At 42.7% G+C, this 20,643-nt stretch overlaps 1 protein-coding gene across 13 annotated transcripts in view; it reads left to right on the forward strand.

Moving 5' to 3' along the window:
• Syne1 (spectrin repeat containing nuclear envelope protein 1) overlaps positions 1 to 20,643 on the forward strand; it is a 459,455-nt gene that overhangs the window by 72,468 nt on the left and 366,344 nt on the right. For all 13 annotated transcript variants that reach the window (XM_060373516.1, XM_060373529.1, XM_060373530.1 and 10 more), the window contains 2 exons: positions 4,348 to 4,409; positions 18,753 to 18,848. In XM_060373516.1, coding sequence (XP_060229499.1) covers positions 4,348 to 4,409; positions 18,753 to 18,848 — 158 coding nt within the window. The remainder of the gene's footprint in view (positions 1 to 4,347; positions 4,410 to 18,752; positions 18,849 to 20,643) is intronic.

Raw genomic sequence — 20,643 nt, forward strand, 5'->3', positions numbered from 1 at the left:
TGGCCTGATAACGCTGCTCCCCCCTCAGGGGGAGGTGATCAAAGAGCAGGCCAATCAGATTAGGTCAGAGGCATTCCCTCTTCCCATTACTATGTAACCCTCTTGGACACTTAACTGCCATGGGGTACATCCTTTTCTTATATAGTAATTCTCAGACAGGGATCCTAGACACTAAGATGGAATGGCTAATCTCTTAAAGCCTGGAGTCAGAACATAAAGTCATTCTAGCTGCATTATTAATACCACCAACATAATACGAGATCAAGTTAAGGGAAGAAAAAAAGTCAATTCTACCCTTTGGTGGGAGGAAATACAAATTTAGATTACAGAGGTGGTGGATGCAAAAAGGGGCCACAGGATTTCTTTTATGCTCCTCCCCCAGTCCACTGATAGGGAAGGGCCTCCTCTCCTTCATCTAACCCTAGACTATCAGGTCTTATCAGGATTGTCTGCATTGTCCTCCTCTGTGGCCTGGCAAGGGTGCTCTCCTATCAGGCAGAGGTGATCAAAGAACCAGCCACTGAGTTCATGTCAGAGACAGTCTTAGTTCCTCTTACTAGGGAACCCACTTGGAGACTGAGCTGCCATGGGCTACATCTGAGCAGGGATTCTAGGTTATCTCCATGAATAGTCATAGGTTGGATTATCAGTCCCAGAAAAGACCCCTGGGCCCAGATTTTTTTTGTTCTGTTGCTATCCTTGTGGAGCTCCTGTCTCTTCCAGGTCTTTCTATCTCTCCCTTCCTTCATAAGATTCCCTGCACTCTGCCCAAAGTTTGGCTATGAGTCTCAGCATCTGCTTTGATACGCTGCTGGGTAGAGTCTTTCAAAGGCCCTCTGTGGTAGGCTCCTATCCTGTTTCCTGTTTCTCTCTCTTCCAATATCCATCCCATTTGCCTTTCTGAGTAAGGATCATCTTACCCGGGGTCCTCCTTCTTGCTTAGCTTCTTTAGGTTTAGTATGTTTATCCTATATTATATGTCTAATATCCATTTATAAGTGAGTTATATACCATGTATGTCTTTCTGCTTCTGGGATGCCTCACTCAGGATGATCTTTTCTAGTTCTCACTATTTGAATGCAAACTTCATGATTTCCTTGTTTTTAATTGCTGAGTAGTATTCCATTGTATAAATAGACCACAATTTCTGTATCCATTCCTCAGTTGAGGGACATCTGGGTTGTTTCCAGGTTCTGGCTATTACGAATAAAGCTGGTACAAACATGGTTGAGCAGATGTCCTTGTTGTGTACTTGAGCATATTTTGGATACATGCCTAGGAGTGGTATAGCTGGATCTTGAGGTAGCACTATTTCTACTTGTCTGAGAAAGCACCAGATTGATTTCCACAATTGGAAATTGTACAAGTTTACATTCCCACCAGCAATAGAAGAGAGTTCCTCTTTCTCCACATCCTCTGTAGCATGTTTTGTCACTTGAGTTTTTGATCTTAGCCATTCTTATATGTGTAAGGTGAAATCTCAGGGTCATTTTGATTTGCATTTACCTGATGACTAAGGACTTTGAGCATTTCCTTAAGTGTTTCTCTGCCATTTGATATTCCTCTATTAGCTTTGTATCCCATTTTTTAATTGAATTACTTGATTTGTTGCTACTTTACTTCTTGAGGTCTTTAGATATTCCAGATATTAGCCCTCTGTCAGATTTAGGGTTGGTGAAGAGCCTTTCCCAATCTGTAGGCTATTGTTTTGTTCTGACAACCCTGTCCTTTGCTTCATAGAAGCTTTTCAGTTTCATGAGGTACCATTTATTGATTGTTGATCTTAGAGCCTGGCTGTCCACTCTCTCTGTATCTCTTCAACATAGTACTTGAAGTCCTAGCTAGAGCAATAAGACAACTAAAGGAGATCAAGGGGATACAAATAGGAAAGGAAGAAGTCAAAGTATCACTATTTGCAGATGATATGATAGTACACCTGAGTGACCCCAAAAATTCAACCAGAGAGCTCCTTCAGCTGATAAATACCTTCAGCAAAGTGGCTGAATACAAAATTAACTAAAACAAAACAAAACAAAAATCAGTAGCCCTCCTGTATATGAAAGACAAAAGGGCTGAAAAAGAAATTAGGGACAACCTTCACAATAGTCACAAAGGACATAATGTACCTTGGTGTGACTCTAACCTGAAGTTGAAGACCTGTTTGAAAAAAACTTCAAGTTGTTGAAGAAAGAAACTGAAGACGGTATCAGAAGATAGAAAGATCTCCCATGCTCGTGGATCAGTAGGATTAACATAGTGAAAATGGCCGTCCTACCAAAAGCAACCTACAGATTCAATGAAATTCCCATCAAATTACCAACACAATTCTTTACAGACCTAGAAAGAACAGTTCTCAACTTCATACGGAAAAAATAAAAAAACTAAGAATTTCCAAAACAATCCTGTACAACAACAGATCGTCTGGAAGTATCTCCATCCCTGATCTCAAGCTGCACTACAGAGCAATAATAATAAAAACTGCATGGTACTAGCATAGAAACAGAATGGTGTATCAATAGATTCAAATAGAAGACCGAGAAATAAACCCACACACCTATGGATACTTGAGTTTTAAAAAATAAATAAATACCTTATTTATTTATTACAGTTTATTCACTTTGTATCCCAACTGTAGCCCCCTCCTTCATACTCTTCTAATCCCACCCTCCCTCCTTCTTCTTCTCCTATGTCCCTCCCCCAGTCCACTGATAGGGGAGGTCCTCCTCCCCTTCCCTCTCATCCTAGCCTATCAGATCTCATCAAATAAAAACTGGCTGCATTGTCTTCCTCTGTGGCCAGGAGAGGCTGTTCCCCTCTCAGGGGGAGGTGATCAAAGAGCCAGCCCCTGAGTTCATGTCAGAGACTTGATTTTTGACAAAGAAGCCAAAACCATACAATGGAAAAAAGATAGCATCTTCAATAAATGGTGCTGGTCTAACTGGATGTCTACATGTAGAAAAATGCAAATTGACCCATATTTATCATCCTGCACAAAACTAAAGTCCAAGTGGATCAAAGACCTCAACATAAAACTAGACACACTAAACCTGTTAGAAGAAAAAGTGGGGAAGAGCCTTGAACTCATTGACACAGGAGACAACTTCCTGAACAGAACAACAGCAAAGGATCCACTTTTTTCAAAAATATATTTATTTATTCACTTTACATATGGCAGCCCAGTCCCTCCTCTTCTCTTGGCCCCAACTTTCCACCCTCTTTTCCCGCTTTTCCCTCCCCTTCTCAGAAAAGGGGAGCCCCCAGCCCTCACCCCTTCCTGCACATCAAGTCACATCAGGACTGAGCACAGTAAAGATCCATTTTAAACCTTGTTTGCCTCATTAGCCCTGTTCATTCCCTCATGTTTGTAAACTCGGGGCCTAGATTCTCACAAGTTTTTGGCGTCATAAAAGGGAGCTGCAATTCCTGCCGTCACCCTATTTCACACTGATTTCACAGCCTGGCTGCGGCTCTCCAAAGCCTGCAGGAAATTCGGCTCACTCTAGCCAGAAGCTTCAAGTATCATCTCGGGGTTGGTATGCCCCCATTCTGTCACACTCTGTGAGCTAGGTACAAGCCACAGCTCTGCCTACACTGACTTGTGAGCTGCGGGGCCGAGCCATGAATGCAGCTGCTTCCAGATGCTTTACTGGTTACTTCCCCTATGCACCTGCCCCGCTTGCCCCACCGCCATGTCTCCGCCAGAACCTCTGTCAGAGAACTCAGTAATTAGTGGACTCCAGTGAACTTTTATTTCTAACTGATTTGTTGAGGGTTATTTGTTTATAAAGTTTTAGGAAGCGGATGAAGCTAAACGCAGGGCTAGCCTATCACATGTTTCAGGCATGTGCTAACAATTTTTGAAATAATATTCTCAGTGATTGCTCATGAATTTCATGCAATGCACTTTGTTCCTACATGCCTCATTCAGGTTTTCCCTGGTTACATCCTTACATCCAATTTGTGTGTGTGGTTCAAATGCTCGTGTGTGTGTGTGTGTGTGTGTGTGTGTGTGTGTGTGTGTGTGTAGGGAGCTTCCCTGGAGCAAGGCCAACCTATTAGGGATCTTGAAGAAAACTGGTTTTCTTCCAGCAGCTGTCAAATTCCAATAGCTCCTCAGCTAAGCGTGGGCCTTCATGACCACTGCCGCTACTCCCTGCTGGAACCTGTCTGCTTAAGCTTCCTAGTAACTTTGAAAAGACAGGTCTAGTTATTTATATATGTCCAGTAAGTTGAATTAGAAGATAAAATAATTTTACAATTCCTTCTAGAGGTCTGTAACCAAACATTTGGTGATATAACTTTGTAACCTATCATATTATCTAACAAAAATAATTTTTTTTCTTCTAGATGAACAAGAGATCGTACAGAAACGCACCTTCACAAAATGGATCAATTCCCACCTGGCCAAGGTAACGGAAACAATCGAGAGTTAGAGGTTCATATCGGAGCCAGCAATATTACAGAGATCCATGCTAAGGACATACCATAAGGGAAGGCTGCTATTGTCATCACTACCGATCAGTGATGGTGGTGGTATTATGGGTTGGTGAGCTGCTCCCTAGCTGTGGTGTTTGGTAACCACCTCTGGAAAAAAAAAAAAAAAGTGGACAGTTGGTCAAGAGATGCCATTTTATGTAATTTTTATGAACCTTGAGAAAAATGATTCACTCAGTTATGGCTTCTACGAGATCATGTGTGTTGTATCAGAGAGAGGATTTGTGCTGGATTTTTGTTTGCTTGTGTCCATTCAGTTAGTACAGAAAGCATCAATGAACGGTGTACTCAATGCAAGGAGCTTTCTCTGAGCAGGTCCTGACTCTGTTTCTCCTGGGGGCTTTGGTGAAAATGTAACCTAGGTCACAGGACACTGGAAACACTGACATCATCCTAGAGTGTCTACCTTAGGTCAGTAGGTGACATGTGTTCACTCTCTTTGAATGTAGGTGCTACTACGTGAGGACATCCAATCTTAGCATGTCCCTGTGAAATCACTCCCCTGTGCTGCTGACTGAGAGAAAGAACAAACAAACCAAGACACATTATGTTTTGTTTTGTTTTGTTTTAAAAAAAAATAGGTTCAAGTGACAGGACAATTGTGTGGATTCAGCTAATGATCTTCCTTGGACAGTAGTGCCCAGAGTACATTGGGCAAATCTTCCAGGGAGACCTCTCCTGCTGTAGTTCAAATCTCAGATCCTCCTTGGAGGTCCAGTGGCTTCAGCAATGACTGTTACTGTCTCACAGGGCCAGGGAACAAAGTGCCAGAAGATGCACTGCCTTCTGGCATTCTCACATGGTGGGAAGAGAATGAGCTCCAGTCTCTCTCAGTCTCATTCTGGAGAGCCCCCTAGGGGCTGTGCCTAAGCCTAATTACTATGTCAAGGCTCTGCCTCTAAATACTGTCACACTTGGGTGAGGGGCTCAATGTCTGGAGTTAGAGGGTATCCAAACACCTAATCTATGACAGCCCGAGTCTAGTCTGAAGTGTTCAGGCTTGAAGCAAGTGAAAATTCCTTTTGCATCCCTAATATACACTGGAAACTCAGCCCTGGTGTAACAGTCACATGCTTGTCTCTCTGTCATGGCTGTTTCCCTGTGTAACAATCCCTAGTATAGACAGTTTTGTTCATTGGAATTGCTGAAGATAATCTGACAGTGAAACAGTGGAAGAAGCTAAATTTCATTGTAATTCCTTTATTGTTACCCCCACAGAGTATACACTTCCTGCAACTTCCTGTTGACAACTGTCAACGAAAGTCAGAAAGATGACCAACACTTCAAAACTGTTGCGTTTTTTTTTTTTTTATGATAATGTAAATGTTAGTTTTAAATGTTCCATGATAGGCCAGGTATTTTATCTCTGCCAACATGAGAAGGGAAAAGTGTTGAATTATTCAGGAAAAAATTAACTTATTTCTAGAATACCATTTGTAAATGTTTCACAGGGTTTTGTCTGAGAACTTAGGCACAACCGTCATGGGAATTTTTGTATATTTGAACTATAACAATAAATCCTAAGTTCTGTGACAGTATGTTGATATCTTTAGCGTTTTAACAAACTGTAATTATTTAAAAAATACTTTAAAGAATAATTTCAGTGCCTCTTTTTTTTTTAAGACTATAACTGCTTCTACAAAACTCCCTTTGGAGGCTGACTACGTCCTAAATCAGCTTCCTGACAGTAAAGGAGGAGGGGTGCAGAGGTGGGTGGGGAGGTGCTGGCACCTCTGTCCTGGCTGAGGTCATCTAGTCTCGGGTGCACGTGGACAGATTCAGGGATGCTTATGAGGGTGAATTTGAGGAGGGCTGAGGGAGTGGTCTGTGTGTATGCATGGTCTGTGTGCGTGTGTGGTGTGTGTTTGTGTGTGGATTATGTTGTCTTTGTGTCTGTGTGTGTATGTGTTATGTTTGTGTTGTGTGTGTTTGTGTGAGGTGTCTGGTGTGTGTTTGTGGTGTGGTGTGTGTGGTGTTTGCGTCTGTGTGTGTGGTGTGTGTGGTGTTTGCGTCTGTGTGTGTGGTGTGTTAGTGTATGTTTGAGCTGCGCAGTGTATGATATATGTATGGTGTGTGGTATATGTGTGTATATTTGTGTGTGGTATGTGTGTCGTGCTTCTGTTTGTGTGTATGGTGTGCGTATATGTGTGTTTCAGTGTGGTATGTGTGGTGTTTGTATATAGTGTTTGTGTTTGTGTATGGTGTATGATGTGTGTGTGGTGTGTGTGTGTGTGGTGTGTTTGTATGTGCTGTGTTCGTCGTGTGTGTGGTATGTATGTGTGTGTTTGTGTGTGGTATGTGTGGTGTGTGTGTTTGTGTGTATGTGTGTGTGTATGAGATGTGTGTGGTTTGTGTTGGGGGAGTGTGTGTGTACATCTGGAGGCTGGAATCTGCTGTGTGCTTCCTCAGTCGCTCTCCCTATTGTTTTTCAAACAGGACCTCGCACTGATCCCAAAGTTCACTGATTCAGATAATCTGAAGGATCTAACCTTTATTTTATTTCTGGACTGTGAGCTCCAGGGATCCTGCCCCTGTTTACAGGCCCACTCAGCCATGCTGCATGTTTACACACCTGCTAGAGATCAAACTCAGGCCCTCATGCTCACAAGCCAGGCACATCACATGGCCGTCGCTGTCACAGGGGAGGGTTTTAACGGGAATTTTTCATTTTTGATTTTGACTGATTTTTTTCAACTGCAGTTCTAGAAATGACTTATAATTAATCAATTCTTTTATTGATAGCAGACATCCAGTTTGCTGTGACAATTTTTATGACACCAGTTATGAAGAGATGGCATGTATCTAAGGGTACAATATGGCTTTTGAAAACATGCTTCTACAGGACAGGAGCCTATCCACAGAGGGCCCCTGAAAGACTCTGCCCTGCAGGGTATTAAAGCAGATGCTGAGACTCATAGCCAAACTTTGGGCAGAGTGCAGGGAATCTTATGAAGGAAGGGAGAGATAGAAAGACCTGGAAGAGACAGGAGCTCCACAAGGAGAGCAACAGAACCAAAACATCTGGGCAGAGGGGTCTTTTCTGAGACTGATACTCCAACCAAGGACCATGCATGGAGATAACCTAGAACCCCTGCACAGATGTAACCCATGGCAATCAGTATCCAAGTGGGTTCTCTAATAAGGGGAACAGGGACTGTCTCTAACATGAACTCAATGTCAGGCTCTCTGTTCACCTCCCCTCCTCCTGAGGGGAAGCAGCCTTACCAGGCCACAGAGGAAGACAATGCAGCCAGTCCTGATGAGACCTCCTAATAGGCTGTGGTCAGGAGAAGAGGACCTTCCCTATCAGTGGACTTTGAGATGGGCATGGGAGGAGAAGAGGGAGGGAGGGCAGGATTGGAAGGGTATAAGGGAAGGGGCTATGGCTGGGATACAAAGAGAATAAATTGTAATAAATAAATAAATAATTTAAATTTAAAAAAGAGAATACAAAGAAAATATGTTTCTATTAACCCACATATATCAATGAAGTAGAGAAGAAACCTTAAAATTTTCTGTGTATAATTTTTAGTACACAGCCATAAATTATTCAAATTCATATGTGTAATGCATTTCTTGTGTTGGTTTTTGGACTCTATACTTCTGCAACTATCTGAACCATTAGAAACCACAAATGGTCAATGTCATGTAATACAGTCTTAATGTAAACTAGTGAGTGGTTTCATGAAAGTAATCATTTTCTTCCAGGACGAGAACCCTCTTTCAGATGAGAAAACTGTGATTCTCTTTTTATTGATTAAAAAACTGTGTGCTCCTAGTCCTTAACTCTACTCATTAAAGGAAGTCGTTTTCGCTGCCGTGACGCTGATAGTGATTTCTAGGGATGGGATGTGAAGCCGGAGTCTCAGATTTGCACTCAGCTTGTCAGCGTGCATTGTGAACTCTGATTTCACACTGCAGTGATGCTGGGTGCTGAGCCCATGTGTGCGCATTATAGAGCCTCATCCAATTTACATTTAACTTATTTCTCACAACAACCAAGTGTGTTGCTTCCATAATTTATAGGCCAAGCACTTGAAGCTTAGAATTAATTAATAAGCTTAGCAATTCAGCAGATGACAAAGCCAGAGATTTATTTTTTAATGGCTTACGAATGTGGTGTTGCTGCTCGTGTTGGCTGCGTTAAGGAAATACCACAGGCAGGACAGCTTGCAGAACAGTCGCTGCCCAGCTCTCAATCCCAAGGAGCCCAAGGTCAAGGTGCTGGAGGACTCAGCTCTCCAATACAGCAGTCCTTCTAGCTTACGGGGCTGCTGTTCTTTCTGTCTTAGGCAGAGAAGGGACTCTGGTTTCTCTTCCCCCTGTTCTAAGGACAAGATCAGGTCCTACCTCCATGACCTCAACTCAATTATCCCCCAACCCTCCCCCAGCTGCTTCCACATAGAACGGGTCAACCGGTAGCATGTAAACTGGGGTCATGTACAGGCATTTAGTCTTCAACAAGCAGTGACCACTGTGCTGTTCTTGAATTGTGTACTTTGTTTAGGTATTCAATCATCAAGTATGTATTAGGCATCTACTAGGGCCAAGAACTATCAATACGGTGATATGGACCTGACAACAGAGTAGACAGATAGTGATAGTCAATTGTGTACAGGGCCTACGGTCACGTGAGGCAGTCAGTGAAGGGCATGCCATTTCATCCAAAGCCCTGAGTTCCAACCCCACCCAGAACCTGTGCAAAAAGCTGGTCGTGCTAAATGTCTGTAACTTCAGCGACATGGCATGAGGCAGAGGCAGTTCCCTACAGCTCTCTGGCTAGCCAGTCTACCTGAATCAGGATCACCAGGAGACGTGTCACAAAAACGAGAAAGATGGAGAGTGAGCAAGAGACTAATATCAACCTCTGGATCTAAACACATGTACATATGTACACATACACCTGCATGTGCCCTGTGCACATATGCAAAGCCTACACACACACACACACACACACACACACACACACACCACAAACACACCACCACCTCCACACACCCCAACACACACATGCTTGCTCACAGAGCAAATGGGAAATGTATGGTTACATTCTGGGACCCAGAAGGCCACACTCCTTTGAGACTCGGGGAGGATTGCTTCTGTCTGACTTTTGATGGTGGCAGTCTGGGCTTATAGCACTGCAGCCACTGCTTTCATGCACAGCATGCTCTGTCCTCCACCCAGTTCCCTCTTCATGTGAAGATACTGGCCACACCGGATTAATGTCCACGCGAATGACTTCATTTCAACGTGACAGGCTCCATAAAGACCCTATTTCCAAAAACGACAGCATTCTAAAGTAACTGCAGTTAAGGTTTTGACGTGCACTGTGAGGAACAGTAATGCCATGCAGAAGACATCAACTAAGAGCTTTGGGTAGAGTGCAGGGAACCTTATGAAAGAAGGGGGAGATAGAAAGACCTGGAGGGAACAGGAACTCCACAAGGAGAGCAACAGAACCAAACAATCTGTCTGGGCCCAGGGGTCTCCCCATAGCCCCCTCCCTCCTCCCCTCCCAGTATTACCCTCCCTCCCCCTTCTCTACCCATGCCCCTCCCCAAGCCCACTGATAGGGGAGGTCCTCCTCTCCTTCTTTCTGATCCCAGTCTATCAGGTCTCATCAGGACTGGCTACATTGTCTTCCTCTGTGGCCTGTAAGGCTGCTCCCCACTCATGGGGAGGTGATCAAAGAGCAGGCCAATCAGTTCATGACAGAGACAGTCCCTCTTCCCATTACCATGGAACCCACTTGGACACTGAGCTGCCATGGGCTACAACTGTGCAGGGGTTCTAGGTTATCTCCATGCATGGTCCTTGGTTGGAGTATCAGTCTCAGAAAAGACCCCTGTGCTCAGATTTCTTTTTGGCATTTTTTATTATTTATTATAATTTATTCATTTTGTATCCTGGCTGTGGCCCCCTCCCTCCTCCCCTCCCAACTCCACCCATTCTCTTTCTTCTCTTCCCATGCCCCTCCCCTAGTCCACTAGTAGGGGAGGTCTTCCTTCCCTTCTATCTGACCCTAGCCTATCAGGTCTCATCAGGACTGTCTGCATTGTCTTCTTCTGTGGCCTGGCAAAACTGCAATTCCCAGAGGGAGGTGATCAGAGAGCCAGCCACTGAGTTGATGTCAGAGAAAGTTCCTGCTCCCCTTACTAGGGAACCCACTTAGAGAATGAGTCTTTGGGCTACATCTGAGCATGGATTTTATGTCCTCTCCATGCATGGTCCTTGGCTGGGGTACCAGTCAACACTTTCTTAAATGAGTTTCGCTCTCATCCTTTTCCTTGTGTACGTTCTGGTGTGCCCATTGGTGAACCAATACAAGAAGATGACAAAGGAAATGGGTCAACGTATGGCAAAACCCACCCCATTCTTGTTTTCTTAAAGCTACGGTACCTATGTGAGGTGGTGAATATGTTAAGTAGCTTGATTTTAACATTTTCACAACATATGCACACGTCAAAATATTACTCCATACACTGTAAATGTATTCAACCTTCAGTTGTTAATTAAACCTTAATAAATATTGAGGAGTTGAACATAAAATTAACTATTTCTAAATATGCAATTAAATGGTTACAAAAGAAACCCACTTCAAATGCAACACAATCATTAAACTGAGAACTGTTAGAGTATTGATAATGTGAGTGCAAAGCTCACAAGGTTTATAGAGAGTAACAAATCTTTTAATAAAGTTGGCCATCATTTCTTCCTTAAAACGGTATCATATTCACACATTGACTCATATTTTATAATGTTATTTAACAGCCTAGGTGGTATTCTAGGTCCGGAAAATGAAACCATGAACAGAAGAGAAAAATACTTTCTGTCCACAGGGTAGTGTCGGTAACTACAGGTGACGGGATTCTGGACGAGTTTTAAAAATAAAGCCAGGCCAGCTTGTGGATAGATCAGCAACTGGGTGTGAGCCATAGAGAGGTGACAAGTGCAGCACTGTATACTCTATAAAGGAAGTAAATGATGGACGTGCTCTGTGCTCACGGTAGAGAACATTTTATTTGTACTATGAAATAATTACTAGCAGAGCTTTCTCTGGCACATTTGAAGCTGGACCGTGGGGCCTATTGCCTTTGGGACCTTTATTTGATGTTGAATTAAGTAATCGAGGAAGTGGAAATTGTTATTCTCTCCATTAGAGGAAACGAAATAGAATGAAAGTGTCTTCCTACCTGTGCCAAAGAATGGTGGAAAGTGATAGCAGGAGTGCTTCCACGAAAACATGAAAGAGAAGTGGATGCAGACGAAATATCTGAATTACTTCACCTTCTTTGTAGAGCTGTTGGGAATGTCTGTTTTATTTTCACAATGAAATGGCAAGGTCTCTTAGATAGTATGTTAATCTTAGCAAGCACTGCCTGTGGGGATCATCACACTCTTGATCAATCTGGTCCTAGACCAGCTTGGTACTTTGTTAACTGTTAGTGTAGTGGGCTCTCAGCTGACCTTTCCAAAGGTAACTCACCCAACATCTGCTGGTTGACCTCTGCCCTTTCCGCTCTCCTCTCTGTTCCTGTTGTTTTACATGCTGCTCCACCCTGAAGATAACCATCAGGAAATGAGAGTTCCCTATGCTGTCTCTGGGATGGGAAAATCCTCTTTAGCTTATATCCCTACCTAGGCCACATGGAAGTCAGATGGAGTAGTTTGTCTTTTTCTGGAAATGAGAGACCAAGTTCTGCACAGAGGGCTCGGGGGTACACAAAATAAAACTAGATTCATCCCTTTTCTTAGCACTCTGTGCAGAAGGCTATAGGATGAATATACCCAGCCATGACACTGCATCACGCTTAGCAACCCTTGACTCTGCCTTCAGTATATGTCCCACCTAAACAAAGTGGCCATCTGTGACATGAACTCCTGCCTAGACATTTTCTAGTCCAGCTTTACCGATGTCTCTAAATATCCAATGATCATTACTCTTAACCGTTAGATATGTGTTGATCATCTCAAAGTGACAGGCCATAACATTTCATGGTGCAATAAAGTATTTGCCCGTGGAGAACAAAACCCTAAGTAGATGACTCAAAACAATGTTGGTGATACCACGATTGGTCCTGAAGATGACAGGATTTTTTTTTTTAACTCTTTATATTACAAAAGACTAAATCCCTAATGCTGAAACGCTGCTTTATAACTGTGTGGCATTGATCAGTAGGGACTCTGAGATTCTATACGATATGTAGATAGTTATAGTAGTTGTTTTTCTGTTGTTGTAATAAGACCCCATGGGCAGAAGCAACTTAAGAAACAAAGCTTATTTTGGTGTATGGTTCCTGATGGCATTGAGGCATGGGAGTAGATGGCCCAAGCAGGAAGCTCAGCCACAAAGGAAATAGGGTGAACTGAATGGGGAGTATTTCTGCAAACTCTCAAAGCCTAACCACAGTGATGTGTCCTCCAGTAAGACTCCGCACCCTACAATCTCCACAACTGCCCACATGGCACCCCCATCGAGGAGGCAAGTATTCAGATACACGGCAGTGAGAGATATTTCTCAGCCAAACCACCACAAATTTCACTAATGAATGGACAGCATGCTAGTCATTCTTGAAGCATATTTCTCTTCTTCTACTTCACAACCACTGTAAAGAACCGGAGTGGCTTCTTCCTCAAATTATTGGTAATATAATTACCACATAATACAGCAATTCTGTTGCCAGTTTTATACCTAAAGAGTCGAAAGCAAAGCATCAAGAAGTATCATTACACTTCAGAGCATCAGTTTGCAACTGTGGCCAGACAGAGGAATAGATTTACAAAAGACAGTATGTACCACAAGGGAATCTTACTCAGTGGAAGAAGAGAGAGGGGATTCTACTACCTGCTATAAATTCCAGGAGCCTTGAAGATATTGTGCTAAGTGAAATAAGCTAGTCACCAAATGACAAATATTTTGTCTGTCTGCTTATATGAGGTATCAAGACTAGTCAAAACAATTGAAGAGGAACAGGAGCTGGTTGCCAGGGGCTGAAAGAAAGGAAAATACAGTTACTTAATGGGTTTAGAGTTTCCTTTTTGCAGGATGAGGACAGAGATGGAGGTTCATAGCATATCCTGATGAAATATCTGATGATGGAACTATCCACTTGAAATGATGAATCTTAGGTTATGAGTATTTTAGCATAGTTAAAATTGTAATAATTGAACTAGTATAAAGACACAGTCTGGTTCTTCTGGCCATGTACAGTTCCATCTTTCAGAAGTCACTTACTCAAATTTCACCATCCAGTGGGAAGGGAGAAATGCTGCAAAAATAAGTTACCACAAACAGAACAATGCTTCAGGCCTAACTAAAGTTAGGCATACAGGCCTTGCTTTAGCAAGTGAACAAAATCAAGTTTTGAAGGTTTGTGCCAGAGGAGATGTTATTGAAAGGATTTCAGGTACCTCGGTCTAAGAAGGAAGGCAGGAAATGGTTAATTCAGCAGTCTGCAGGCTTTCTAGGATGGAAAAAAAAGGGCTTGTCTTTAGGAAACAGAGAGTCTGACTGCTGAGAGCCAGTGCACTGAGGCCTTGTGCTGTGAACCGTTTCAGAGTCAGGGTCTCAGCCACACTGTTCTGCTTTGATTAGGTCGTTGCATATTAACACCATGGTTTGAGTAAGCACCATTTTTTTTTTTTTAAATTGAGGAGAGAAGGAAGGGTACATTCTGAGTATCTGGAGTCAGTCACGGGGCCACACAGACTCCCAGGAAAGACCTGGAGACGTGGCTGGCTTTCCCAAGCTGTGACAACTTACATTGTTGTCACAGGTCATCGTGAGAACACTGAAAAGCATACACATGCCTGCTCACAAGCATCCCCTGGGAAGAGACCAGTGACTCACCTTGGCAGCCTGTGACTTCCCTTAGCCTTCGCTGCAGGTGCCTCTCCCCTCCTCTCATCTAATCGACACCTGTTTTGTTGTCACCAGAGGTGGAACAGCTTCCCGGTGTCCTCTGAGTCACTCACTCACCCTGGGAATGGCTTTGAGGACTGACCTCACCGTGCCTTCGCCATTATGGAGAAGGGCACAGGGAAAAGCACCTTGCAGCCTCAGCCAGAGCAGCCTGGCGATGGATCCTTCCGTCACTACCACGGCCATCATCTCTCCTAAAGCAGAGGATGTGCACGCGTGGCACAGACTATGGCCGAACATGGCTGTTACTGCACACACTTGTGTCTATGCCACTATGCTAAAGAGACGCGATGCTTCAGTCTTTCTCAAATCCACAGGGACGGTGGGCTTAGTTAAAGCCATCATTTCTAGTTGAGCTGGCTGGTACTCCAGCTCATCAGTATTTTTCTTAATGATATCAAATAAGTCCCACTTATAGGCTTGTGTATTCCCCTTTCTCCTAAGCTTGCTGCGTAACAAGGTAGCTCCTGTGACAACAAACCTGGGCTCCCATCCCAGTTACATAGCATATGGAATCTTGGCCAGAGGCTTGGTCTCGTTGGGACTCAGACTCCTTGTTTGTAAATATGAAAGAAGATAAATGGATAGTCCACACCAGAGTCTGAGCATTTCTGGATGTGCAGCCATATTCTATGTGTTCTTCCTTCTCCCCTCTAATCTGACCTTTTCTTTATTGAAAGACCTAGCAGGCTGAAGTGTGTTAATATCTAAGTTGTAGGTGCTTAGTATGGCTATCATATGTACACACTCATGACTATCTTATAGTGTTTTCTTTATGTACCAATGTTTTTATCTTATAGGTAATTTTTAAATGTGAGGCTTCTTTAAATTTTCATGCTATGCAAATTATATTTTCTAATATGTCTCTCTTCAAATTATTCTCTTATTCCTTTCCCTTGAAAAGGAATTTTTTTGAGGACATAAAATTGGTATGACATAGCAAATATGTCCATCCTATCATGAACAAACTTTCCAAAGAAAATGGTGGATGAGAGATCAATATATTCCGGTGCCTTCAGAAAAGTAAAGAAATACAGGTTATTTACAGACACACACACACGCACATGCACACACACACTTGTATAACTAAAAACAAATCTTTTTTTCAAAGAAGGGAGACATTTGATCTTCTTGCAGCCTAAAGAGGAAAATGTTGGTCCTTGTTACACAGCATCTCAGGCTGCTGAGGCTAAAACAAAGCCAGACAGGTAGAAGCAGAGAGCCACTCCCTGGCTTACCCTCTTCAGTGAGTGCACGACCCAGTGGGTCAGCAAGCAACACCAGCTCCTCAGCTAGAGAGAGCTGTGCATGTTCTCTGGGCTTTTAGAAATTTTAGAGGGCAGGCGATCCTTTTAGACCCACATCATAAAATGTAGTCTTTATTGAGGAAGCTTCTAGAATGGCACAATGGTAAAGCACCTCATTTTTGGTGCAACGAAGAGGTTCATTTTTGAACACCTCACACTGGGCAGAAAAATGTTCTGTTTCTACTAAATATGGATTGCCAAGACCAAAGGAGACTGTGATGAGTAAGACTTCTAAATATTCTACAACAAAACAAACAAACAAAAAAGACAACTTAGCATGCTCATGGTCATGAAAGTGCTTGACACATTCTCTCTGGTTCTTGAAAAGCAATGGGAGCAAAACCACAGCCTTTACCTTCTGCTAAGTCAGGCGCCAACCAGTTATCCTTGTTCCTGTCTGCCCTTTGGCTCCCAGCCAGCCTTATGATCTAAGTCTGGCCGAAGAAGTCATGTTGTCCCTGTGTCTGTACATCTAGCCAGAGAGACTCTTCAGCCATTTCACATCTGACTGTCTCCTGAAACAAATGCTGTGCTCATTGTTACCATACACTGTGCAAAAATAGGACTTGATTCAAAATGAGATTTCTTTTCCTTTCTGGAGTGATTCATGATAGATGGATATATTTTATTAGTTTCACACAATACTTACCTTCATTCACTGAGTCATCTAAACAGACAGCCAGAAACATACATAAAGTGCCTGTCATGTTTTTGATAGTATTTTTTAATGTTTGTTATACGTGAATATATATTTGTAAATATTTTTATAATTTATTCATTTTATATCCTGATTGTAGCCCCTCCCTCATCTCCTTCTGATCCTTCCTTCCCTCCTTCCCTCTCTCCCCATCTCCTTCTCCTAGTCCACTGAAAGGGGAAGCTCTCCTCCCCTGCCATCTCACCCTAGCTTATGAAGTCTCATCAGGACTGCCTGGATCCTTTTCCTCTGTGGCCTAGCAAGGCAGCATCACCAGGGGGAAGTGATCAAAGAACAGGCAACCGAGTTCATGATAGGGGCATCCTTTGCTCCCCTTACTCGGGAATCCACACAGAGACTGAGCTGCCTATCAGCTACATTTGAGCAGGAGGTCTTCTCCAGGCATGGTCCTTGGTTGGAGAATTCTCTCCTGGAAGGAAGAATTCAAAAGTCATATCTATGCAGACAGTTTGTACAGAACAAGATGCTCAGTTGAGTTTGACCACAGCTAGGAAAGAAAAGAGATATGAGAGAGAAAGGAAGATGGAGAGAAGGAAGGGGAGGGAAATGATTAAGAAAAGAGGAAGAGTAGGAAGTTGCAAGAAAAGAAGGAATGAGAGAGAAAAGAGAGGAGGGAGGAAGGTTGTGAATCAGGCTGCCTGATCTCAAAAGGAGAAAGGTGTCAGCAACACCACACAGAGGCCACTGGGCTGAAGACCTGCCCAGCAGCCACTGTCGATTATTCCGAAGGCCAGTTCCAAGAGCACCAAGGAGCACTGTACTCCAAAGAAGCAGAGAGCTGAGTGTATTCAGTGCCAGAGTGTGTTTTCACAGATGTTATCATATACACATCTGCACACGATACAGCTTGTGCATGTTGTCACCCATCCATACTGTCAGTCACGTATGTTGTCATCCATGTATACTGTCATCCATGTATGCCATCATCTATGCATGTGATCATCCATGCATGTTGTCGCCCACATACGCTATCATGCATGCACATATCATCCATGCATATTATCACACATGCAATATCATAGCTTTGGGGCCAAAGTTCTTGTAGTATATATTACTTTGTGGGAATTTCCAGTTTCTTCAAGTTTTCTTTATGTATCCAAGTAAAATTTAATTTGTATTTTCTCACTAAATTTATCATATATTTATGAACTTTTCTTTATTGTTTTTCTTCATTTATTAGGATTCAAATTGGTACTTCAGTGATACTTGTATTTCATTTATAATGATGATAAATGGATAATACAATAATTTGCTTGATATCATATTGGTTTTTATTGTAGTGGCCTTTTTATTCTAAATAATTTTATTTATATGCTTAGGATGTAAAGTCAATATTAAATTTTTGCTTCATAATTAAGAAGCAGCATGAATGGTGGGATCCAACAAGTAACGATTGAAAATGAAAATGCTGTTATTTTTGAACATGCATTTCACAGCATGAGGACAAAATGTGTTCAGCTGTTCATTTCATAAAGAGAGAGAAATGCATTTAAAATTAGAACTATAGCATTCAGCCTCCATAATTCATGCAGTCAGTGAGAGAAATATAAATGCTTCATGTCAGCGGGTGGAGAAGAAACTGGACCTCATCTCGGCATCAAAACACATTTTTAAAAAGAAAAGAAAGGAAAAATAGTTAAAAGTGAAGCATTAGGCCTTTAACAAAGTTCAGTATCAACCGGAAAACCATGGAGCTTGAACTCTGACAAAAGGGCAAAGTTTTGTTTGGGGAGCACATCCCCCACTCTCTATGGACCATCAATCATTACTTCTTTACCTGGTGCCGACTTTCCCAAGGCCACCGGTGAACTCCAGCCTTTCAATAAACTCATTAATGTTTGTGATAACATCAATGACATCCATGAGTTGAGCTGAGCTTTCCTTTGTTTTACATACAGGATTGGGGCGGGTTAAGTTGATTATACTGCTGGGCTTCTGCCTCCTGATTTCTGCTCCTTTGAGAGGAGGCATGACGGGCATACTAGACTGTGAATCCAAGCAGAGCCCGCCTGCCTTCTTCAGGGGTACCCTGTGTGTTCCCATAGCCTCAGGGAAATGTCCTCCAGAAGCTGTGTTCAGTAATACAGTATAGTGAGGTTTTTAGATATCTGGCTTTATGTACACAAGTTTAACTTTCTTCTTGATGCTTTCAACATGTAACTGATAATTACATAAAAAATAATCAGGATGTTTGGAGTATAGCTTAGAGGTTAAACGTATGCCTAAAAACATGGCATTGGTTCAACTGATAAGGAATGGATGATAAGGAATATACAAATTTTACCCCAATGAGTGACATTTTGCCTTGCAGCGGAAGCCCCCCATGGTGGTGGATGACCTTTTCGAAGACATGAAGGATGGTGTCAAGCTCCTCGCTCTACTGGAGGTCCTGTCTGGGCAGAAACTGGTAAGGATCTTTTCTGACCATAATACCTACTCAATAATGTCCCCCTGGAATGACAGACTCGTGTGCCTAAGGGATGTCATCAACAGGAGAGACACTTCTTCCTCAGTAATTATTGATCTCCTAGAATCATTGGTGTATCTCTTCCTTTGGGAAGTGAAGAGTACGTCAGCCTTCTTGGTCCTGAGAAGAGAAGCACTGTGTCTGAAGTAGCATTATGTAAGAGGGAAGGAGTTATCAACGCCCTGACATGGTGGACAACGCATCTCTCTGGTTTCTGGGACAATCACCTGGATTATAAATTACTAATCAATAACTACTTCACTATAAGTGCTTTTCCTCCTTTGCTTTATGTTGCTGTGACAAAATTCTGATCAAAACCGCTTGGTGGGGGAGAGAATTAATTTGACCATAAAACACTCAGGTCATAGTGCATCACTGAAGGGACTAAGGGGGAAAACGTAGGACAGAGACCTAGCAGCAGGAACTGAAGCAGAGGAGGAATGTTGCTTACTGGCTTGCTTTCTACAGCTTGCTCAGCTGCCCTCTTATACAACTCAGGATTCCCTTGTGCCACCCAGGGTGCTGCGACCTCCCACATCAACCATCAATCAAGAAAATGCCCTACAGACATGCCCTCAGTCCAAACTGAGAGAGGCATTCTCAACTGAATCTCCATCTTCCCAGATGACTCCAGCCTGTGTCAGTTTGACAAAAAATAAATAAAAATAAAAAATAAAAATAAGCTAACCGCAACTATGTTTGTTTCCTACTTAAAAACAAACTGTTGGTTTTTCTCCAGCTATCTGCTGGATATTAAGTTTGAAAGCAATATGGCGCGTGCCATGTTCTTGCTGGCATCCCGTATCATCAATCACTTGTAACAAGAACAGAATACTCAAAGAGGCGTGTTTATATCCCCTAGAATCTAGAGTGCGAACAACATTGCCAGTGAACAGTAAAGTGTATTTTCATTACACTATTGAATACTAAAATATGTATAAAACATGTATTTTTTCCATATCACAGTAGAAGAGTAAGTAGCTTATAGATATAAGGTGTTTATAAATAAACACTTGGTATAATTGGGAATCAGAGTTCAGGAAAAAATTTCAAAATAGCTTATGATACTACATATATTAGGGTCCACAAGACGCTGAAAGAACAACCCCAAACTCAAATAGCAAACAACAATAGGAATCTACTCTACCGAAGACCAGCAAGCCTGGGCCACCCCCTTCACAACAGGACAGTCCCGAGGGGAACTGAAGAACCATTTCGAAGAGATGAGGAGGGAAGAGAGGAGGGAACTCTTACTGTGGCTACACAACCTCAGCTGGGACTTGCTGGTGCTCATGTGACTTCAGTCAGGGCCCGGCCCGTGCCTGTGATGGCTACGTGACCCTGACCAGGGCTTAGGGCCTTCTCAGAGCAGTAGTTAAGCAACCTTATCTCCCTGGGTCGATCATCCTGGCTGAGTGGCTTTCTGTGGTTTTTCCTGCAGCTGAAGTTTCTTTTTCTGAGAAATGGAAAACTCAGGCCTGTTCTGTCTAGCAAGAAAATGACTATTTAACCAGACCCTCTCACATATGAGGTCTAGAACTGACAGAACTTTCTGCCTTATCTTACAAAGTGTGTACTTGTGAGAGAAAATAAATGTCAGCAAATGTAGCTTCTTGGAGGTAGAGGGTGGCACAGTGAGGCCTCACTGCATTGACCAGACTCACTTTTAACTCATGCTCAAGTGGTCCTCAGGCTCAGAGTCTACGGTTGGCTGAGGCTACAACATGGCTGCCTG

This window comes from Meriones unguiculatus, chromosome 20 (assembly GCF_030254825.1).
Source record: "Meriones unguiculatus strain TT.TT164.6M chromosome 20, Bangor_MerUng_6.1, whole genome shotgun sequence".
In the NCBI taxonomy this organism is placed as follows: Eukaryota; Metazoa; Chordata; class Mammalia; order Rodentia; family Muridae; genus Meriones; species Meriones unguiculatus.